This window comes from Arvicola amphibius, chromosome 6 (genome assembly GCF_903992535.2).
Source record: "Arvicola amphibius chromosome 6, mArvAmp1.2, whole genome shotgun sequence".
Taxonomy (NCBI): domain Eukaryota; kingdom Metazoa; phylum Chordata; class Mammalia; order Rodentia; family Cricetidae; genus Arvicola; species Arvicola amphibius.
The window spans coordinates 31,486,407-31,506,254 of NC_052052.2; the positions used below are offsets into that span (position 1 = coordinate 31,486,407).

Sequence of the window (19,848 nt, forward strand, 5' to 3'; positions counted from 1 at the left end):
ATAGAGAGAGGTAACAGTGTAATGGAGGTGAATATGATCAAATATATTACATGCATGCATAAAGTGCCATAATGAAACCTATTATGTGTACTAATGCAATAAAAAGAAAGATGGGCATTATACTGAGGGAAAGGGGGACCCAGGAAGTTTATAAAAAGACACAAGTAAATTTTAGAAGCATCGCTACCATGAGAACAGAGACTGAAAGGAGAAAGGAGTGAGGGGACTGTTGCCTGATTGGGGAGAGGATAAGCGGCCGCTACTGCCAGCAGTTGAATTGCCTGGGGACTGGAGAGACAATCAGAATAGGAGGAGGGGCCATGAATATGCACTTTTGTCAAAAGACAATAGGCATTCTATCCCTATTAATGAATGTACTTTCTGAATCGGCTCTCCTGCCTAAAACTGCGTTGGAGCTATTCGGTTTGGGAAGTCGAGACTAAGTTCTTGTGCTCTCATCTGAAGTCTTGACCAGGATCTCTGTTGGAAACAGGTCTAGGAATGGTTTAGCTTTGGCCCTCTTTGCGCTGGCGGAAGGGACCGTTGACTCCTGCAGTGGACGGACAGCACTATAAGGAAAATATAGGCTGCCGCCTTGTTCGGTTTCCAGGGAGACTGAGGCAGGATTGCAGATAAAGTGCCAAACTGTCTAGGCGCTGGTGAGAATAGAAAGGCGTCTGGGAGCAATCCCGGTACCCGTTGGCTTCCTTTCAGAAACCGAAGGCTTCACCTGATGTGGGACAGGTGTGTTCCTCCCTGGCTCGGAGCCCGCCCCCTCGCTCTGATTGGCGAAGACGTCACCTAACTCCGCCTCCCTTGCCCACTGTGAGCTGACTGCGTACTTGCAGCGTGACCCGGGAGGATGGAGCCACCTCGGCCACTTCTGTGCGCCTGCGCGTCGCAGCGGCCGGCGACAGGGTAGACTATAGGGTGGGGAGGTCTGCTGAGGGTTTTTTTTTTCAGCCCTGGACCCTGAACCGGGTGATGTCCGTCCCCTACCCCTTCAACCCCAACTTGGAAGTCTTCGGGTCTTAGGCCACCCACCTCGCCACGCTTGACCTCTGCTGAAGCTCTCCCCACATGTCCCTACTCTGTCTTGGCAGAGGTGGGTTCCTGGGCCTTGCAGTTGGCAAAAGGCGTACTAACCGGTCTTACTTCCTCACCTGACCTCAGCAGCTCAGGCTCGGCCCTTCTCAGCTTTGTTCCTCAGTTGGGAAGGGGCTGGAGAAAGACCTTACATTTTCTCCAGTTTCCTCTCCTCAACCCCCTGGTCATTCAGGCTGAGATTCTATTGCTGTCTGCATAGTCAGGAAGGAAAATTCCCTCTAGGTTTTCTAACCTTTAGAGACAGGATACTTTATTTCCTGAGTGCCTAGCCAGCAGTGGATTAGATGATGCTGAAAAGCCAGATAAAACCATTCAGGTGGGAGGTTACACTGCCAGAGGAAAGTCCCTTCAAGGGCCTCTGAATTCAAGTGGGGGCGGGTCTCTGGGAAGGACCTGCCTGTTCAGTGCTGCTCTGGACACCCCCTCAGGTGGCCTCTGGTTTCTGTAAATAAGAAAGCTGCCTTGGATACAAAGCACCCTAACAACTCACTAGGGCAGTATAAATAACTTATTTTGTTTGAGGGAGAGGAACAGGCTACAGGGAAGTAAAATAGGCTTGCTAAAGTGTGGCTGGGGTGGGCTGTGAGATTGCATCCATTGGAAAGTTCTTGAAGCCTGCCAGAGGACACCTATCTTCACTTCGGGATGATTCTCAAGCCTGAGTATCAGGGCTAGCAGTTCTCAGTCTGAAAGGCACATGGTGAAAATGCTGACTGCCAGGACAGAGAACTTGGTTTTCCTCTGGGTAAGAGGTCACACAGATTTTTAAGCAATCAAGGGCCGATGAACAGGTGTTTGGAACTGACAGGATCCTGAGCCAAGCAGTCCAAAGCCACTGCATGGCTACAACCATGCTTTGCTTCTCACTTTCATCCAGACCTTCCTGGTCCCAATCCACGAGCATTCTGAAACCACATTTCTAAAAACCAGCCATTTATATCTGCTTAGGTAAAGTTACAGGAGTATGGTGGTGTATTTACAAGTGGGTTTGTCCAGATAGACTATAACTTAGTGTCTGTATTTAATATTGACAACCAAAAAATATATAAATATCTTCCATCTATACACAGCAGGGCAGGAGTGTCCATGTCTTCAGCAGTGAGTTCTCAGCCTCCGAGGCCCTTCTCGTGGTGATGTCTGGCCCTCAGTGCACAAGAGACTAGAACCTGGCCAGCCCCTCCCCTCCCCTCCCTGCACTCCAGTGCTTCCAACTGGTCTCAGGCAAGGAAAGATTAATTGAGTGGTTGGGAAGGAAGAGTTAGGAATGGGCGAATCCTAAAATGGAGCCCGACCCCTATAATGGGGAGATCCGGGCCTGTGGAAGGGGGTGGCAGCTACCACCTCCTGGGGTAAAGCCTCATAGTTCATAGTTCGATTAGTGTGTCCTTGGTCATAGGTCCAGCCCTACAGATTAGCTTGGCGAAGAAGGCATTGTGTCTGGACAGGGCTTAGTCCCCACCCTCAGGCACTGAGCCATTCAAGGTGAAGACAAGGGTGTGAAGATAGGAGAGTGGCTGATAAAAAAAAAAGTAACAAAAATCAGTAATAAAAAAAATTATAAAACCTGTTGCTTATCTGAACAGATTTGAGCAACAGTCTTGCTTTCATTAAAATTCTGCAGCCATCCTGAATATTCTTCTGGACATCATTGCTGGCTGATGAAAGGCGCCCAAGCCCGGCTCGCCTGAGATCTGTCAGTTTGGAAGAGGTCTCATCTAGCTGCCTGTGCTCCAGAGAGATCCGTGGGGCTGCTGGGAGCAGGCCGGGCTGGGTGTGGGGCTCCTCACACTTGGGAGTCGGCCCCCAGAGGGTGGAACAGCTCTTCAGGTGTCTTGTCGCTTTGACTTGCACCCCCCTGCCGGAAGCCGGAAGCGATCTCATCGAAGGTCCGGCCTTTGGTCTCAGGAACTTTGAAGTAGGTGAAGATGAAGAACAGCACCAGGAGCACCGTGAAGATGATGAAGACATAGGGGCCACACAGTTGCTGGAAAACAGACACGCCATCACCCCCTATCCTAGCTAAAAGGACTCTGCCTCTGAGCCTTTGATCTGGAGAAGGGAATTGCTATGAGCCCCCCCAGGGGTGCTATCAAAACTAAGTGAGCCTGCTCACACGTGACAGACTCCAGAAATGGCATGAAAACTAAGGGAAGGGCCTGGGCTGGGCAGGGTTTGGCCCGGTGACGTGGGCTTCCGACCGCTTGCCAGCATTGATTCAGGTGAGTACTTCAGAAAGCATGCAGTTGAGGAAAGGTAGACAAAGATGTTCTCACCTCCACATACTGGAAGCACATGCCCACGATGAAATTTGAGGTCCAGTTAGAGAAGCCAGCCACAGCAATAGCAGCAGGACGGGGCCCCTGGCTAAACAGCTCAGCCACAATGAACCATGGGATGGGACCAGGGCCTACTTCAAAGAAGGCCACAAAGCCGAAGATGGCCACGATGCTCAGATAGGACATCCAGGGCAGCCGTTCCTGTGGAGAGGGATGGGGTGAGAGGTTAGACCAGGATATGATGACTTTTTAGAAGGAAGAGAAGCTGCAGAAATCTCCAGTCTGGGCTGAAAGGTCGTCCCCCAGACTGTTGCACAGCCCAGTGTGGTGGTCTGAATGAACATGGGCTCCAGTTGATGGAACTGTTTGGGAAGGATGGGGCGTGGCCTCGTTGGAGGAGGTGTGTCACTGGGAGTGGGCTTTCAGGTTTCAAAACTAAAGCTATTCTCTCTGCTTCATGTTTGAAGGGTAAGGATATAAGTAAGCTTTCAGTAACTGCTCCAGTACCATGCCCGCCTACCTGCTAACATGTTTTCTGCCATGATGGTCATGGACTCTAGCCTTCTAAATTCATGAGCCCCCAAATACAATGCCTTAAGGTTCCTTGCATGGTGTCTCATTACAGCAATGAAAAAGTAACTGAGACACCCGGTAGCCTATGCAGGTCTCACTCTCAAGGGTCTACTTTGTACCTATCCTCTAGTGCCCTTGGACCATGTCTTGAACTTTTCCTCACTTGGGTTGGACAAAGGAGTGTGTGTGTGTGTGTGTGTGTATGCATGCCTGCATGGTACAGGTTGTCAGTGATTAGTGACAGGCTAGGGAACTGCCGACCTAAGATCAATTCTTAGCTTCATTCCTTATCCAACATGGGACCTTAGTTTGAGTATAATGGCTGAACATCTCCAATCTGAAAAACCAGAAGTGCAAAATGCCTCCAAATCTGAAGCTCTTTGAATGCTGGTAACATGACACCAAAAGTGGAAAATTCCACACCTGACCATGTCAGTCATGATAAATAAAAACAAACCATTCAAATTTACCATCAGCCTATGTGTGGATGGTACATACGAAACATAAATGAATTTTATGTTTAGGTCTCAGTTCTAGTCTTTTTTTTTTCTGAGACAGGGTAACTTAAAGTAACATGTTGTGCATATGTAGATAGATATTCACATATCTGAAACCCAAGGCATATCTGGCCTGAGCACTTCAGGAAAGGGATTCTCAAGCTACATCTAACTGCACAGCTCCTGATCTGGAGAATGGAGACAGGTGTGTTTGTGTACCTCTGTGCCACAGAGGGGACATTATATTGCTGAGGGTTGTTGTGGAGATGAATTGAAGCTATAGGTAAAAGCTCTGCAAGGCAGTTTCATATGGAGATGAGAGCTTGGGCTCTCCAGCCAGACGTGCTGGGTCAGGAAATCCCCAATCGGGGAAGAGAAGGCTCAAGAGGGGAGGCGATGACCTGAGAAGCACAAGGTCAGACCCCGGTCCAGAGGCATGTCCACATTGGGCAGCCTAGGTTGGGTTTAACATGGGCATCTGGGGATCTAAATAAATCAGGGTGGAATCTACAGCTACTGGTGCCTGGGTCTGTCTAAATCCAGGTCCCCACCCTACCTCGCCCTGGTCCTTCCAGGGCAGGGCCACTCACCAGCAGGGCCAGCGCGATGGTCATGAGCACAGCACAGCCTGCCATGCCAGCCAGGCCAATGAGGTGCAGAGTCCGCCGTCCAGCTCGCTCTACCACGAACAGCTGTGGACAAGGAAAGAGTCATGTTCCCTCTGCCTGGTCTGGTGCCTCTTGGAGCCTACCAGTGCAGAGGCTCACCTCAATAGCCAGAAACAAGGACCTGCACACACTCATGGGGGAAACAACACCTTTCCCCATCAGGCTGAAGCTTAGAGGCCTCATAGGAGATCAGAGCAGAATTCTGAGTCTAACAAGTAACAGGGTGAGAGGAGGCCCTGGGAATCAGACAGCAAGAGCATCTTGGCTGTGACCTTGGGAGGTATTCTCACCTCCCTGGAGGCCTGTGTCAGCTGTACAGTGTGAGCAAGGAACTTTACAAGTTTATTGACACAAGCCTAGCTCCCAGTATAGGCTGTCATTCTGTCACGAGGTCCTGAGCTGAACCCTGGCTGCTGACCAAAAGCAAGCAAAGACTCACCGATACCACAGTGAAGGCTGTGTTGACGATACCCGAGCCGATGGTGGCATACACAGGCTGCTGCACGCCTGCCTTCTCGAAGATGCTTGTCGAGTAATAGAACACCTGCCAGAAAGGGAGACAGTTGGTGATCTGCCGCGCCACGGCCTTCTCCTGCCTCTGTGCTAGTCACTAGTGGGTGTGGGATCCAAGGTGATTAAATGGGTGCTGGGGGGGATGAACACTTCTCAGGCAGGAGGATATTGCCACGGTTTTGGTTCCATAGGTTTACTACTTTGGCAGAATTTGCTTATGGTTGTGTTTAGGATTCTCTCTGGTGCACACTTGAGCCTGGACTTGGCCGGGGCTACAGGAAGGGGTTGGTGGGGTACTCACAGCATTGATACCCGACAGCTGCTGGGACAGCTGCAGCACCACAGCAATGAGGAGAGGCTGGCGGTAGGCGGCTGAGCGGAACAGCTCCAGGATGGTGACCTTCTTCTCCCTCATCATCTGCCGACCCTCTTCTTTCATCTCCTGCAGGTCTCGGGTCACATCAGCTGTCCCTCGAAGCTTCTTCAGCACTGGTGGGACCGGAGGGAAGGTGGGGTGGCTCAGAGTGGGAAAAAGGCCTGAGCTCAGGGGGGCAGGGAGGAGGGCAGGGCCCAGCCCGTACCACTCTTGGCCCGGTTCTCCTCGTTTCGATTGATGAGCAGGAAGCGGGGGCTCTCAGGGCAGAAGGGCAACAGGATACACTGTAGCAGGGCTGGGACGAAGATGATACTGAGCAGCAGAGGCCACAAGTTTGCATTGCCCATAATGGAGTCCAGGCCGAAAATCTGGACAAAGAAACCAGGGACCGTGAGTGCCCCTGCCCTGCCCATCCCACTCAACCAGTGGCCTTCCTAGCCCACCAGCTGCTAGGAGACAGGAAGACCTTGCCGAGCCTGTTGCTCATCTGTAAAACCAGCTCAAATTACAAGGACAAGGGACAAGGCCACATATAAATGTGTCTAGCACAGCTTGTGGGGACTGTTACTCAGCTACAGGAGGATTAAAGAACGGGGAGCCTCAAGGAGAGAAGGTACGGTGTGCAAGGCTTACAGGCCTGGAGGCCCAAGAGCCCAGCACGTTGAACTGGGGCCCCTGCGATGAAGGGAGGTGAGGCCAAGGGCTCTTGCTCTTAGGCTGGTGTGGTTAGGGGTTATGTGTGCTCTGGAACTTGCCTACTGTGAGGGTGTCCTAGGGTTGGGGAGAGAAGTTCTCCTCTGCGGGACTGTGACCCGAGGGCCAGAGCTGTGGGCAGAGGCAGTACAGGGTGGGTAGACCTAGAACTGGCTTACCTGGGCAATGAGGATGCCAACGACAATGCCCAGCTGGTGCAGCGTGCCGAGAGCTCCGCGGAGAGCGGTAGGTGACACCTCGCCCACATACATGGGCACAAAGCCAGTGGTCAGGCCACAGTACACTCCAATGATAAAGCGGCCCAGGATCAGCATCTCAAAAGACTTGCCCAGTTTGGAGAAGCCCATGAGCACGGCAGACACAAAGGCCAACAGGTTCATCATCAGCATGGAGTTCCGCCTGCGGAGCAGGTCACAGGTCAGCCAGCTCCCAGGACCCCCAGGCTCCCCAGGGATGAGGCCAGTCAGGGTATCTCTGCCTCTGCCATACCCCCCCCTCCAGAACTCCATGGACTCCCCAAGGCAGGGCTGGGGCCTTTCCTGCTTACCTGCCAAAGCGATTAACAAAGAGGCCCACAGAGAAGGAGCCAATCATGCCACCGACGGAGAAGATGGCCACCGAGAGGGACCAGAGCGTAGTGAGTGTGGTGGGCAGGATGGATTCTCCATAGCGGTGGACCCATGTCTGGTTGTAGAACTCCTCAATAACCTGCAGGGAGAAGATCCTGGGTAGGTGGCCCCTCCAGACAAGAGTGGCCACTTCATTCCAAGACGCCCTGAGTTGGCTCTTCTGCAAAGATACTTCACCTGCTTCTTTCCTTTATGTAGGACCAGTTTCCCTGGGTGAGAAGAGGACTGGGCTCTCCCATCCCAAGGTGCTTAAGACTTGCTGGGGAAGATGGCAAGAAAGACTGAGCCAGTGTGGGCACAGGACTCAAGTGGCTCCCTGTACACTGCAGGCCACTAGGGCACAGCTGTGGGCCCTGGGCCCTCTCCCAACCCCCTGTTGGGGAGGAAGCACAGCTGGACAGACAGGTTCTGCCATTCTGAGGGCCTGTGGGAAGCGCACACTGACTCTGCATTTTGAGCCTGGAGGACTAAAGGACACACTCTAAGGCACACTGTCACCTTCTGTCTCCTCGGCCAGCTCCCCTGTGGCTGGCTGGAAATGCCACCTTGAAGGAACCATGCCTCCTTCCTTTTCTAAGTGCTCAGCTGAGAGATTCGGGGAAAGGCCCTGGGCAAGGAAGTGGTTCCAGGAACTGGAGACATCTGTCCTGGTATGAGCCTGCTCATTAGCCCTGCCCCAACACCAGGGAGGGCCTAACCTGGTGCCAAGGATGTGGCCATAGGCGGGTGGCGCTGGATCTCTCACACACACCACACTGTCAGGCCATACTGACAACACCCGGTGCCACAGACTTAGCCAGACCCACCCAGCACACATGTAGCCATGGGCAGGCCCAAGTATATACGGAGAAACAACTTTCTGTGTACTTGCCCTGACATGACACATACTATACTTTGATTTCACCTTACTTTCTTTCTCTCTCCTGGGTCTCAGGAGCTCACAGTAATCCTCTTGCCTCAGCCTCTTGAATGTTAGGATCATAGATGTGAGTGACCGTGCCTGGATCATATTGTACTCGCGAGGCTCTCGGTTTTGACCAGTCACAACCCCTCCTCCATCCTTATCACTTGCACCTCTTACACAATCCCACACTGACACAAGCCACTCCCTCCCTAGGTGCACACGGCAGCACACACCCTCTCCATAGCCACCGCTTCTCGAGTCCTTCTGACTCTAATACTGAAGTATGGCAGAAAGGAAGGGATGGGTAGCTGAAGCTGCCAAAGGAAAAGGGTGTGGAGCAGCCCCTAGGGTGCCCACTGGGCCCGGGCTGGCTCTGCTGTCATTGTATATCAAGTCCAGAACCTGACAGAGCCAGGCTCCAGGGGTTAGGACAGACTGATGGGAAAAAGGCCGTCTAAGCACATACTTGTCTGCTGTATAAAGAGAAGCCAGACAGTGCAGGGGTCAGAACCTAGTTCTGAATGGAAACACAATCAAGTTCTGATCCCAGGCCTATCCCTGTGCTCCAGAGGTTGACTGTGGGCAAGTTCCAGCAGCTCTGAGCTCCGAGCTCCTCTTCCCCGACACCGACTTCAGCACTGCAGCCACGTATCACTTAGTGGGGGCACAGCCTAAGAAATGTGTTATTAGTTGATTCCATTATGCGAACATCAGAGTGCATTTAGAATAAACCTAAGTGGTGTGGGTCATTCAGGGGCTCTTGGTACAATTAAGAGATTGCAAACATGAGATCCGCCAGGATGCTGCTGCGCGACCAGGCTGTTCTATGTGTAGAAGGAACTCACTGTAAAGCTATAATTAAAAAATACTAGATAAATAATAGCTACCTCTGTTGCCATTTTATAATTTTTAAAAAATTTTTATTTTAAATTATATGTGCGTATCTATATGTGGGTATGTATACACGAATACAGGTGCTTATGCGCGCTAGAAAAGGGTGTCAGATTCCCTGGAACTGGCATTATAGGATATTGTCAGTCACCTGGGTATGGGTGCTGGGAACTAAACCTGGGTTCTCTGCAAGAGCAATCGTACTCTGTACCCGAGGCATCTCTCCAGTCCCTGTCGTCATTTTGTATATGACTGTGTGTGCTAAACACTTTATTTCTGCTATAGGGAAGACTGGGCATATGAGGCAAGGGCTCGCTCACTGAGCTATAGATGGCCACAGCTCTGTGCTCAGCTTTTACGACCTGGAGCACAGTGGGTATGTTTACAGATGGAAGAGCAACGCTAGGATGCCAGTGTTTCTAGCCCTCAGAAATATTTTCTACATGACTTTGTTTTGTGGTGTGGGGATAAACTCAGGTCAAGTGCCCTCCCGCTGAGCGACCCTGCAGCTGTTTACAGAATGGCCACGCTGAACATCTGTAGACTGTCATAGAAAGATCTTTATGGTATGGGGGCTGGAGAGATGGCTCAGAGGTTAAGAGCATTGCCTGCTCTTCCAAAGGTCCTGAGTTCAATTCCCAGCAACCACATGGTGGCTCACAACCATCTGTAATGGGGTCTGGTGCCCTCTTCTGGCCTGAAGGCATACACACAGACAGAATATTGTCTACATAATAAATAAATATTTTTTTTTAAAAAAAACACTAGGCATCAACTTGTGATAAAAAAAAAGATCTTTATGGAACATGACTGCCTCCATTACAGTGCCAGGGGAAATTCAGGACACCAGCTTCTGGTACCCAGCACACACTGTCCTGACTCCAGTTCAGTGAAAGCCATTGACTAAGTCTGAGTACACTTCCTTGCCACAATTTAACATCAAGAGTCACGCCCCATGAATCCAGCCTCCATCCCACCTTCCCTCCCTGCTGTTGTTACTCCTGCCTTTGAGATATAGCCCAGAGATTTCTAGACTCCCAGGAGTTGGTCCTCCTGGAGGTGTTAGGGGCCAGAGCCAGTGGTCGTGGTACCTTGAGTCAAAGGGACTTTAGGCTCTCTTCCTAGAAACCCTTGACCTTAGGGGCAAGGGCAGAGACCAGGCTGACTGCAGCCAACAAAACAAAGTACTTGTGTTCTTCAAGGGATGCCACATCCCAGAGAACGGCAGGAATGGCAAGGCCCTGTTTATCAGGCTCTGCAGAGAACAGGCCGTTCTGAATAAGGGAGCCATATAGATAAACGGCAAGCGCTTCTTCAGGACCCAACTGGGAACTGGGTCTCTGTCCCTTTGTCACTCAGGGTGACCAAGCAGACCCACAAGAAGAATTTAAAGTTATTGAAGTCCTTGCAGGCAAAACACTCACAAACATTTAAAAGAAACAAGCACAAGTTTTTGAGGCAAGGTCTTTCTACGTAGCCCTGGTCGTCCCGGAATTCTCTATGTAGATGCCAGGCTCTCCTTGAACTCAGAGATCTGCCTGCTTCTGCCTCCTGAGTGCTGGGATTAAATGCATTCAACATTACAACTGAGTAAAACACAATTTTTGAAGTCAGCTAATGAAGCTTATCTGAACTGTGTGCAGACAGTGGATTTGTGCTGAGACGAAGTCAGTTAAGCTGCCTAGACAACCTTAAGGATGGGCACTGAGCTTCTCGTCTCTTCCCACAGCTCAGGTCTTTAGCTCTCCTCACAGGGCAGGGAGAGGCAGCTCTGAGTGATGAGGTGCTCCTGAGCTCTTCCACATCAAGTAAAGTCCCTGCCTGGCCTAGATTGTCAAGCACGAGCCAAAGCTCAAGCTCACGCTCTCCCAGCTCTCTGTGCTGCTAAGTCCCCCTGCTGAGCACAAAGGAGTGTGGGCAGCTGGCTTCCTAACTTCAGCACCACTGGCCCCACCCCCAGGGACAGCAGAGCCTAAGTGGTGGGCTTCCACTCAGAATCAGGAATATTATGTCACGAGCCTTTCAGCCCTCTGCTGTTAGAGACTCTCCTTTTGCAGGGGTCCACATGGGGCTCCAAGCTGACATTGGCTCAGGAAAGAGTGGCCCCAGAGAATCCTAATTTAATACAGGTGGGGGAAATTCTAGGGTCACCGTTTCCACCCAGCTACTGCCCTCAGCATCCTCCTGGGGGATGGAAGGTGTCCCCTAGGGAGAGAGTGCCTGCTCACTTCACCCCTCACAGGATCCCATGGAGCAGCCTCCTTCACACCGGCATATCACCGAGGTGAGGAGCAGCAGCTGCTTGTCCTGAAGGTTCCTGCCCCTTGTGCCAATCACAAGCCCAGGAGTTATCCCTGATGCTGCCACTGCCCCACCCCAGCATCCCAGGTCTGTTGAATGTTGTGCAACAGCTGCCCCAGCTCTAGCCTGGGTTCTCTTCCTGTCTTTCACCCCCAAAGCCTCACCTTCACAGGGGTAACAACTAAGCACAGCTTTCCACTGCTCCCCTGCGCTGGGAACATTTGGAGCAAATTCTCCTAGAACAGGCACAGGCGACAGCTTAGGTTAAGTGGGCCTATTCAGAAGGACCCAAAGTCACATATGGCTCTCACTTGCTTTCCATATAATCCCTTTAAAATGTAAAGCCAGGGGGTTGGAGAGAAGACCCAGGTTCTGTTCCCAGCACCCAAATGGCAGCTTACAACCATCTGTAATGCCAGTTCTAAGAGATCTGCTCTTTTCTAACCCCCATGAGCATGTGGCACACAGACATACAATTAAAAACAAATAAAAATGAAATATGAAACTATTTCTTCATGGGTTCATGTTGAGATAGGGAGGGCCCTGGTCAGTTGAAAGAACAGTCATGGAACCGGCTGTCACGAGAGCTGAGGTCCTAGTGATGCTCTTGATTCGTGCAGAAGGTACCCAGGCTCGTATGGAAGCACATTGGCTCTGTGTAGCTGAAGTCCTTGGGCTCGGACAGTTTGCAAGAAAAGGCTAATCCTCACCAGGCAGCTCTCCTGGGGTCAGGAGAGGGAGCCGCACATGCCCAAGGGTATCTTGAGAATCTCAAGGTCACACTCTCCCAGGCCCTGGCAACTGTGGGTGAGCATGCCTGCTCTCTACAGAGGAAGTGCTCACTTCCTCTCTGTGGTGGTGGGGTGGTGTCTTGTAAAGGGACGTGAGGCAGAACACGTAGCCTATACACAGAATAAACCGCTACTGATGTCACTCACTGTTGCTCCCAGGAGAAAAGCCACCTTTCAGATAGAAGCAGGAGGACACTAGGGGGTGACTACATTGTAGAATGCTTTCTTAGCATACACTGGGCCCTAAGGTTCAAGCCCTAGAAAAGCAAAAACAAGTGAATCCAACAAAAAATGAGAACCCAAAGACTCAAAAAATACATAAACTACAGAGGAGCAGGTGAGGCAGGGTTCCCAGATTACATTGCTAGGCACAGGTGACTACTACATGAACCAAACAGGGCAAGATGAACCTGAAGAAACCCAAGGGTCTGACTCAGGAACCCTAGAGGGCTGAAGTCCCGAGTTCCTAGGTTTCTGAGCAAGAGGCTCCCCACCTTAAGAGTGGGAGTTCCTTGGTATGGGGAGCTTGCTAAAAAGTAAGCCTGAAGCCACAAACAGCCGTCACTTTCTTCAATCCTTTCAAAGTTTGAGACCCATTTTGGCTCACAGGCTACATACAACGGTGTGCTGGCTAGCTTGGCCATCCTGCTGACCTGACCAGGATTCTAGACTGCTGCAGGTCTATTTGGGAATCTCTGGCTGCTCTCAATACCCACCGGTTGGATATTCTACTTTCAGGCCTGAATCTTTTCCCACATCCCAGCAACTACCCCCTCAGCTCTCTTTCCTTTACTTTCTGTGGGATCGAAGGGTATATGGCCCAGCCTTCCCATTCCTCTTACAAGGAAAAAGGGGTCAGGTTGTCCAGCTCAGTCCCTTGGCCTGGCCTTCACCCCTATGCCCAGCCTCTTTTCTTTCCCAGAACGCAGGCTCCTGCATCTCTTCTCCCCTCCCAGGGCTTGTCTCGGTAACAATGCAGCTACACCCGAGGGTCAGTAGTGAACCTGGGGCCAGATGTTCCAGGTGGGTCTGGATAGTCCCACCCACTGTATCCCCAGGGGCCCCTCTTTGAAACCAAGGAGGAAGAGGTTCAGGCTAAAGCTAGAAGCAGACTCAGACCACCCAGGCTGCTTGAGAGGATCCAGAGCTGGCCTTCCTCCTCGGCAAGGACAGGCCTCTACCTCTGCCCTGGCAAGGGTCCCTTCCCTGCTCCACAGCCTGCAGGAGCTTCCCACGTAGACAAACTTCACCTCACTGTGGCAGTCACAGCAAGCAGAGCCCTCTCAGGCCTCAGGATGAAGTGTCTCTTCACCAGCACCATGACTCATATCCTTTCTGGGCAGACAGTGACCCCACATCTCAAAATGCTCTTTCCCTTCCATTTGATCACCTTTCAGGGAATGCAATTCCCCTCTGGGAAGTCCCCTGGCCACTCCTTCCTTCCATGAAAGCTGTTTTCAAACAAGAGTAATCTGCTCCTTAGAGAACATCTGTCATGTCTACAATGCCTGCTGGCATCCTACTGAATACAGACAGGACAGCCCATCACAATAAATACTGAAGAACTATCCGGTACACAGTACCCATGGTGCTGAGGTTGAGAAAATAGTTAGGGCTAACTGCCACCTCTGCTCCTCTGTGTCCGTCCACGTCTCTACCACTGTCCTTGGACAGCTGACCAGAAGGTGCTGTGATGTAGAACAAACGTGGTCTGATCCATGTGTCACTGGGCATGGGGAACTGAGGGGGCTCACAATGACGGGGCTGTGGCAGTGTGAGGGCGTGAGGGATTGTGCAACAGTTCTGTGGGAAGTTCTTGAGTTGTCTGTGCATGACTGAACTTGACTCGGCTCTGAGCTCACAGCACAGTGGGCTAGAAGTGTGACAAGGGTGAGGAAGGGTCCAGAGGCAGAGGCAGGGGCAGGGGATCTGTGTGAGTTCAAGGCCAGTCACGTAGGGACAGGGGGAGGGAGGGAGGGAGGAGAGGGGAAGAGAGAGAATATCTAGATGCCACCCTTTCTCAGCACCTGTCTCTCAAGAGGTTGAACACACAACGGACCCAGACTCTGTGCTTATGGTGTGTCCTTGGTGTAGCCTCTTCAAACCTCTACACTCCTTTCTCAGAAAATGGAGGTTATGGTGCCTACCTGATGAGGTTCTGATGAGAACAACCCAATGAGCATTTCTAAAGCACTTAGAACACACACAGGAGACTAAGGCAGCGGTCAGGTCTGTGGCGATAGGAGAAAGGCCATAGCTTGTGTCTCTAGAGAGGAGTCAGTTCAGCCACGGGGCACTGGGCTGGAGCTGGGAAGCAGGTCTAGCTCAGTTCTTTCACTGGTAAAGCCAGGTCACTTCAGGCAAGGCTCACTCACTTCCTCTGCAGACCAGGATCCTCCCTTGCCAAACAAGAAGGCCTGAGCTGACATCAGGTCCCTCCCTACAGTCTCTCTGGGTTCAATGGAGCCTCTTTCTTGGATATGCTGGGTCTTGTCCTCTCAGACGGGAGAGAGGCACTGTGTAGGTCAGCCACACCTTTTCACCCCATTTTAAAGGAACTGGACTGGAGCCCACCCCCACCAATCCCACTGTACCCCAGCTCAGCCTTTGACTCACCAGGTGCCTTTCCCCAGCCTTGGTTTCCTCACCCACAAAAAGGAAGACAGTCTTGCCTGCCAGGCTTAGAAGGTACAGGGAGAGGAGTTAATTTGAGGGCAAGTGCTGTATAAACACTTAAGATAATATCACGATTAATTACTACTTCCGGGTAGGAGCCTTTCAGGCCTGTTTTATGGCAAAGAACAAACTCCTGGCGATGAGTGGAGTAATGTCTATTCACTGTGGGCAAAGCTTTGAGAGCATGGCCACCCAGCCTCGCTCCTAAGAGAAGCACTTGGAACAGACCTGGGAAGCTGGAGTGCCAGTGCAGGTGGACAGATTCCACATCAGGGGAGCCCTTTCCCGTGACCAAGTCCTGCACACTTTTCGTCTGGGCATCTGGCCCTCCTTGCTATGAGTGCCAAATCCTTCATAAAGCCCTTCTGCCGCCGCCCCTCCCCTAACCTCTCCTCTTCTTTTGAAATCTCTGTATTCGACCAGCTGGGGAACATAAATATTTGTAAGAAAAACTGCATCTCTGCTGACCATGGACAGACTGTTTTGTCGTTAGTCCCTCAACAATATGGAAGTACAGCAAATAAATACCGACATTTGTGTGGCCTCAGATGCAGGTAAGCAAGGGGTGAGTGAGCGAGAGGAACAATGTACACAGATTTGTGCAGCACTGTACTATTCCATCAGGAGGGTCCTGGAGCCTACTCCTTACAGATCCCCACACTCCCCCTTTCCTAAAGGGTCTCCTCATCCCTTGAGATGGGATGACTTTTGAAACCAGAATGTGTTCTGTGGTGTCAGCGCCATATCTCCTTGCTGCAGAGTGCATTCTGGGTAAGTCCTTGCTGCACGCCAGTGCTAGCAGAACTGAATCACCGTGCCTTCCTTGGGCAATGGATCCGGTCTTACTCAAGCATGGTGGCCACTGTGTGTGCTACATGCTGGCCGAGCCACACTTGGGTCCTCTCTTCATGCACCTATCCTCTGACGCCATGCCATCTCCACTCCGGCACTGGCCTTTGACTGTTCCTCACTCGCTAGGAAGCCTCCAAGGCAGACAAACTCATTCCAGCTTTGCTCACATTTTCAGAGTATCTTGTTCCTCCTTGCCAAGAGCAGTCTCCTAGACTCCTTCCTGCCCAACAGCTGCCTCCTACAGGCTCCCTGCACTTACCTTAGTCTTTCCCTCTCCTCTACTGATGCCTTACATCGTGTTTATAAAGAAATCTGGAATAAGAACAAAAAATCCCAGCACAAACACCAATCTATGTCAAGCCTCCAGTCACTCCGACCTTTTTTCTCTATCAAGTATCCTCAAGTCTCTTGAGCCGCCTGCCTCCACTTCTCGAATATTCTAGGTGGGCACCACCCTGCATGCCCACCTGGCTTTAGATGTCAGCTCCTCTCCCTAGAGTCCTCTCCATCTGCCACTGGGAATGAGCTAAACACTTGCTCATACTTCAGAGATCCTCCCCCATTCCCATCTGGATAGCAGTGACTCTCGCTCAATCACTCTCCAGTCTTTGTGTTCAAGAAGCCAGGTCAAATGGATGAGCACCTCTGCACATCTCCAAAGGCAGACAAACCAATTCCTGCCACCTCACCCCTACTAACTCCTCCCCTGAACCAAAAATACAAAAGCCATTCTTGAACCGCACTCCCTCATGTTCTCATACTGAACTGATTGACTAAATCCTGTCTATCTCTCCTTTCCAGATTAAGAAAAACAAGTGACATTTGTATGGGGAGGGCATGTGTGTACTCTGACACATGGTGATCAAAGGACAACTTGTAGGAATCTGTCCTCTTCTTCTACCACATGGGTGCGGGGACCAAGCTCAGGTGGTCAGGCCTGGTGGCCGGCACCTTTTACATTGACCCATCTCTCCAGCACCCGGCAGTTGTTCTTACTCCACTAGTCTGAGTGTTTCTAACCCCGGCTCACTTTTCACTTTCAGATCTATTCAATTCCAGGTGCCCAAATATCTCCAAAGACGCAGATCTGATCAGGCCTGTCCTCCGCCACGGGCTCAAAGGTCCATGATATCCTCCACCTGTCCACATGGCTGTGCCATGCCAAGATGGGGGCTGGCTATGCTGCAGGTCCAAGTCATTCGTGCAAGGACTACAGTCGTCCAGTTCTGACTTGCCGTGAACCCAAATTCTCTTCTCCCCCAGCCCACCGTCCTGAGATGCCGAAATACTCACTCTTCACGGACGTAGCGCTCTGTGCTCTGTGCATCCCATCATCTCACTGCCCCTCCCCTGCTCACTCCACCCCGTCTGTGCTGGGAAAAACTCCTGTATCCCAGTTATGTCACCAACTCACTGTAACCACAGTTAAGACATTGCTTAACCCAGTACTTCCCAACTCCAGCTACCCGCTGGAAACAGTGAAGGCGCTTCCTCAGCATCCCACACCAATTACTTCAGAATCTGGGGGTGTGTAGGGAACCTCGATGTGCAAACTTCTCTTCCTACTTCCTCCTATCTTGTCTCACAGGCTTTCCGTCTGCTCAGATTCCCGGAAAGAGCCCGCTCCAAAGCACACACCTTGGTGGGAGCTCTCTATGCACTCAGTAAAAGCATGGGCTCGCGGTCGCCATGACAGATCCCGGAAAAATCCCAGGAGGGCTGCTGCAGCTCAGCATGAGTCAGCAGCCAAGCCTTCCAGTGACCAGCATCAGGCGTGGCCCCTGTAGCCAAGCCCCGCCTACTTGGAAGAAGCCCAGGTCTAATTTCACACAGTCTGGTGCTTTCGCTGGGGCTCTGGTCCCGGGGTTAACTGCACTCACTGTCTAGCCTCATCAGTCTGGCTAGTGAGCACGGTCCTGACGGGAGGGCTACTTCCATTTCCCGATCCCTGTGAAAGTGTGGATTGTTAAACCGGCAAGAGAGTGCTGGGTCAGGAAGGTAGCCCGAGGCTATGGAAACAAAGAGTTTGGCTTCAGACGCCACCATTCACTAGCATGTGACCTTGGGCCCATGGGTCATTTCATCAGCCCCGGTGTCTATAAAATAGAAACCAGCACCCAACATTATAAACACACGCAAAGGGCCCAGTGTAGAGGGGACGACTGCGCAGCCTCCATTTCTGTTCCTACCCTCTCTTTCCCCCCTTCTCCCAGAACAAGGAGGCGACTGCCGGAGTCCTCTCCAGTCTAGACTCCCAGAGAGCAAGTGGGGGCAGATTTGGGATGTGCAATGTGCAATGGGGAGAAAGAAGCCAGGCCTCTAGCTCCTGCGGTGCCTCAGGGCAATCAGCCATGCTTGCTTAAATTAACATGGAAACTCCAGAAGAGGAAGGCGTTTCAATCTGGAAATGGGCTGTGCTGTAAGGACGTAAAACCCGCACAATAGGGCAGCTCTGCACACTGGCTCTGTCTGTCCACCTCGGTGGCACTGGGGAAGGTTCCTCTACTCTGACCATGTCCCCCAGACCTGCCCTGCGGCAGGTGTGGCGCTCTCAGGAGCCCCACAACCATGTAAAGGAGGCCTGCTACACTGATCATGGTAAATGTCTGTGCTAGGTGACCTACCAAGATCCTAGAATTCCAGCTGATGTTAATGGCAGACACCCAGGAGGTACCATGAGTATGCGGGTGGGAGCATGGGTGGTGGTGGTGGTATGTGTGGCTGGGATGGTGTAGCACTTACCTTCTGGGGGGCATTGATCACGCCAGTGTTGTAGCCGAACTGCAGGGATCCGAGCACTGCCCCTCCCACGGCCAGCATGAGGCGGCCAGTCACCTTCTGCAGAGGAAGAAATCACAGCGTTACAGACATGTCTGGGCCCTGAGTACTACAGAGCCAAGCCAATGCTGGCAGGGTCACATGTTCAGATGACTCGCCTAACTCCTGGCAACACACCTATCCTTCTCCCAGGAAACTTGGCTACTTCCTGGCCTCGGGTGCCCAAACCTGCTGAGCTGACTTCTAGACTTTTCTCGGAGGACAGAGCAATCAGGGTCTTCTCTACACAGTTCGAGAGAGGCCTTGAGTTTTCCAGGTCTCATTCTCCAGGTAGAGTGATGTCTGCACTTCAGGTGGCTCCAGACTCTGGGAGGACCAGGAACCAACCTTCCCTCTTGTGCCAGGGAGGCCAAACTAAATGAAAGGAACAGTGCAGATGGGGAAGAACGGCTCTGGATCTGAAGCCAAGGGCAATGGTCTAGCCCATGGCAACTACAGAAGGCTGGACCTCCCTGCCCCACACTGCATCCCTACCTTTTATGTGCCTATCTGCAAAATGGGAACAATCACATTGTTCAGCATTAGAGACAGGACGCTGCCCTTCCCACCCTTCCGGGGCCAGAAGCAAAGCTCTGGAATCTCAGAGCAGGAAACCAAAGTTCCAGTCTACTCAGGGGTCTTCAGCAGGATCAGGGTTGAAACTCAGGGCCCAGGAGATGCGATTCAGTGCTCCTCACCCCCAAACCATAAGCTTTCAGAGTCACTTGTGCCCAGGTAAAACACCAGCCAGAAATGCAATTCAAATAGTCCATGACCCGAGGTGACTAAGCGCTGAATCCTAAGGAGCACAGGGTTGGAGGCAGCAGGTAGGGGAGAGGCCAGCAGGTGAAAGGGCCTGCTTACAGAGGTGAAAGGCCAGTGAGTGTCCACCTAGGTAGACAAAAGGGACTCCTTCCAGCTTTTCAAACGAGGCAGGCCTTTCACTGGGTGTGGGAAAACAGAGCTGGGGAGACATGCCAAAAAAGAAAATAGACAGGAGTCTGAAGATGTAGAACCCCTGCACTAGACTGGGCTGGGCACTGCAGGTCCAGGAGAATCCTGGGATTCTGAGTCATGTGAGACTCCAGGACAGTGGAGGATCATCTGAGCCAGACCTTGGCTTGTCTGGGACTCTGGGCCTGTTTCCCCACAGTACCGAGAAGCAGCGCTGACTTCTAGATTGTTAGATAGAGCTGGGCGTAGCTGTTAAGCAGACATGTTCCTAGGTCTTCTCATTTTCCAGAAGCCCGCAGGACAAGGATT

At 51.8% G+C, this 19,848-nt stretch overlaps 1 protein-coding gene across 1 annotated transcript in view; it reads right to left on the reverse strand.

Moving 5' to 3' along the window:
* Positions 1 to 2,023: 2,023 nt before the first annotated feature.
* Positions 2,024 to 19,848, reverse strand: part of Slc2a1 (solute carrier family 2 member 1) — a 28,797-nt gene continuing 10,972 nt past the window's right edge. The window contains exons 2-10 of the mRNA XM_038333692.1: positions 18,511 to 18,606; positions 7,272 to 7,432; positions 6,883 to 7,123; positions 6,216 to 6,378; positions 5,936 to 6,123; positions 5,561 to 5,665; positions 5,044 to 5,145; positions 3,381 to 3,584; positions 2,024 to 3,091 (exon numbers count right to left, since the gene is read on the reverse strand). Coding sequence (XP_038189620.1) covers positions 2,891 to 3,091; positions 3,381 to 3,584; positions 5,044 to 5,145; positions 5,561 to 5,665; positions 5,936 to 6,123; positions 6,216 to 6,378; positions 6,883 to 7,123; positions 7,272 to 7,432; positions 18,511 to 18,606 — 1,461 coding nt within the window. The 3' untranslated portion in view covers positions 2,024 to 2,890. The remainder of the gene's footprint in view (positions 3,092 to 3,380; positions 3,585 to 5,043; positions 5,146 to 5,560; positions 5,666 to 5,935; positions 6,124 to 6,215; positions 6,379 to 6,882; positions 7,124 to 7,271; positions 7,433 to 18,510; positions 18,607 to 19,848) is intronic.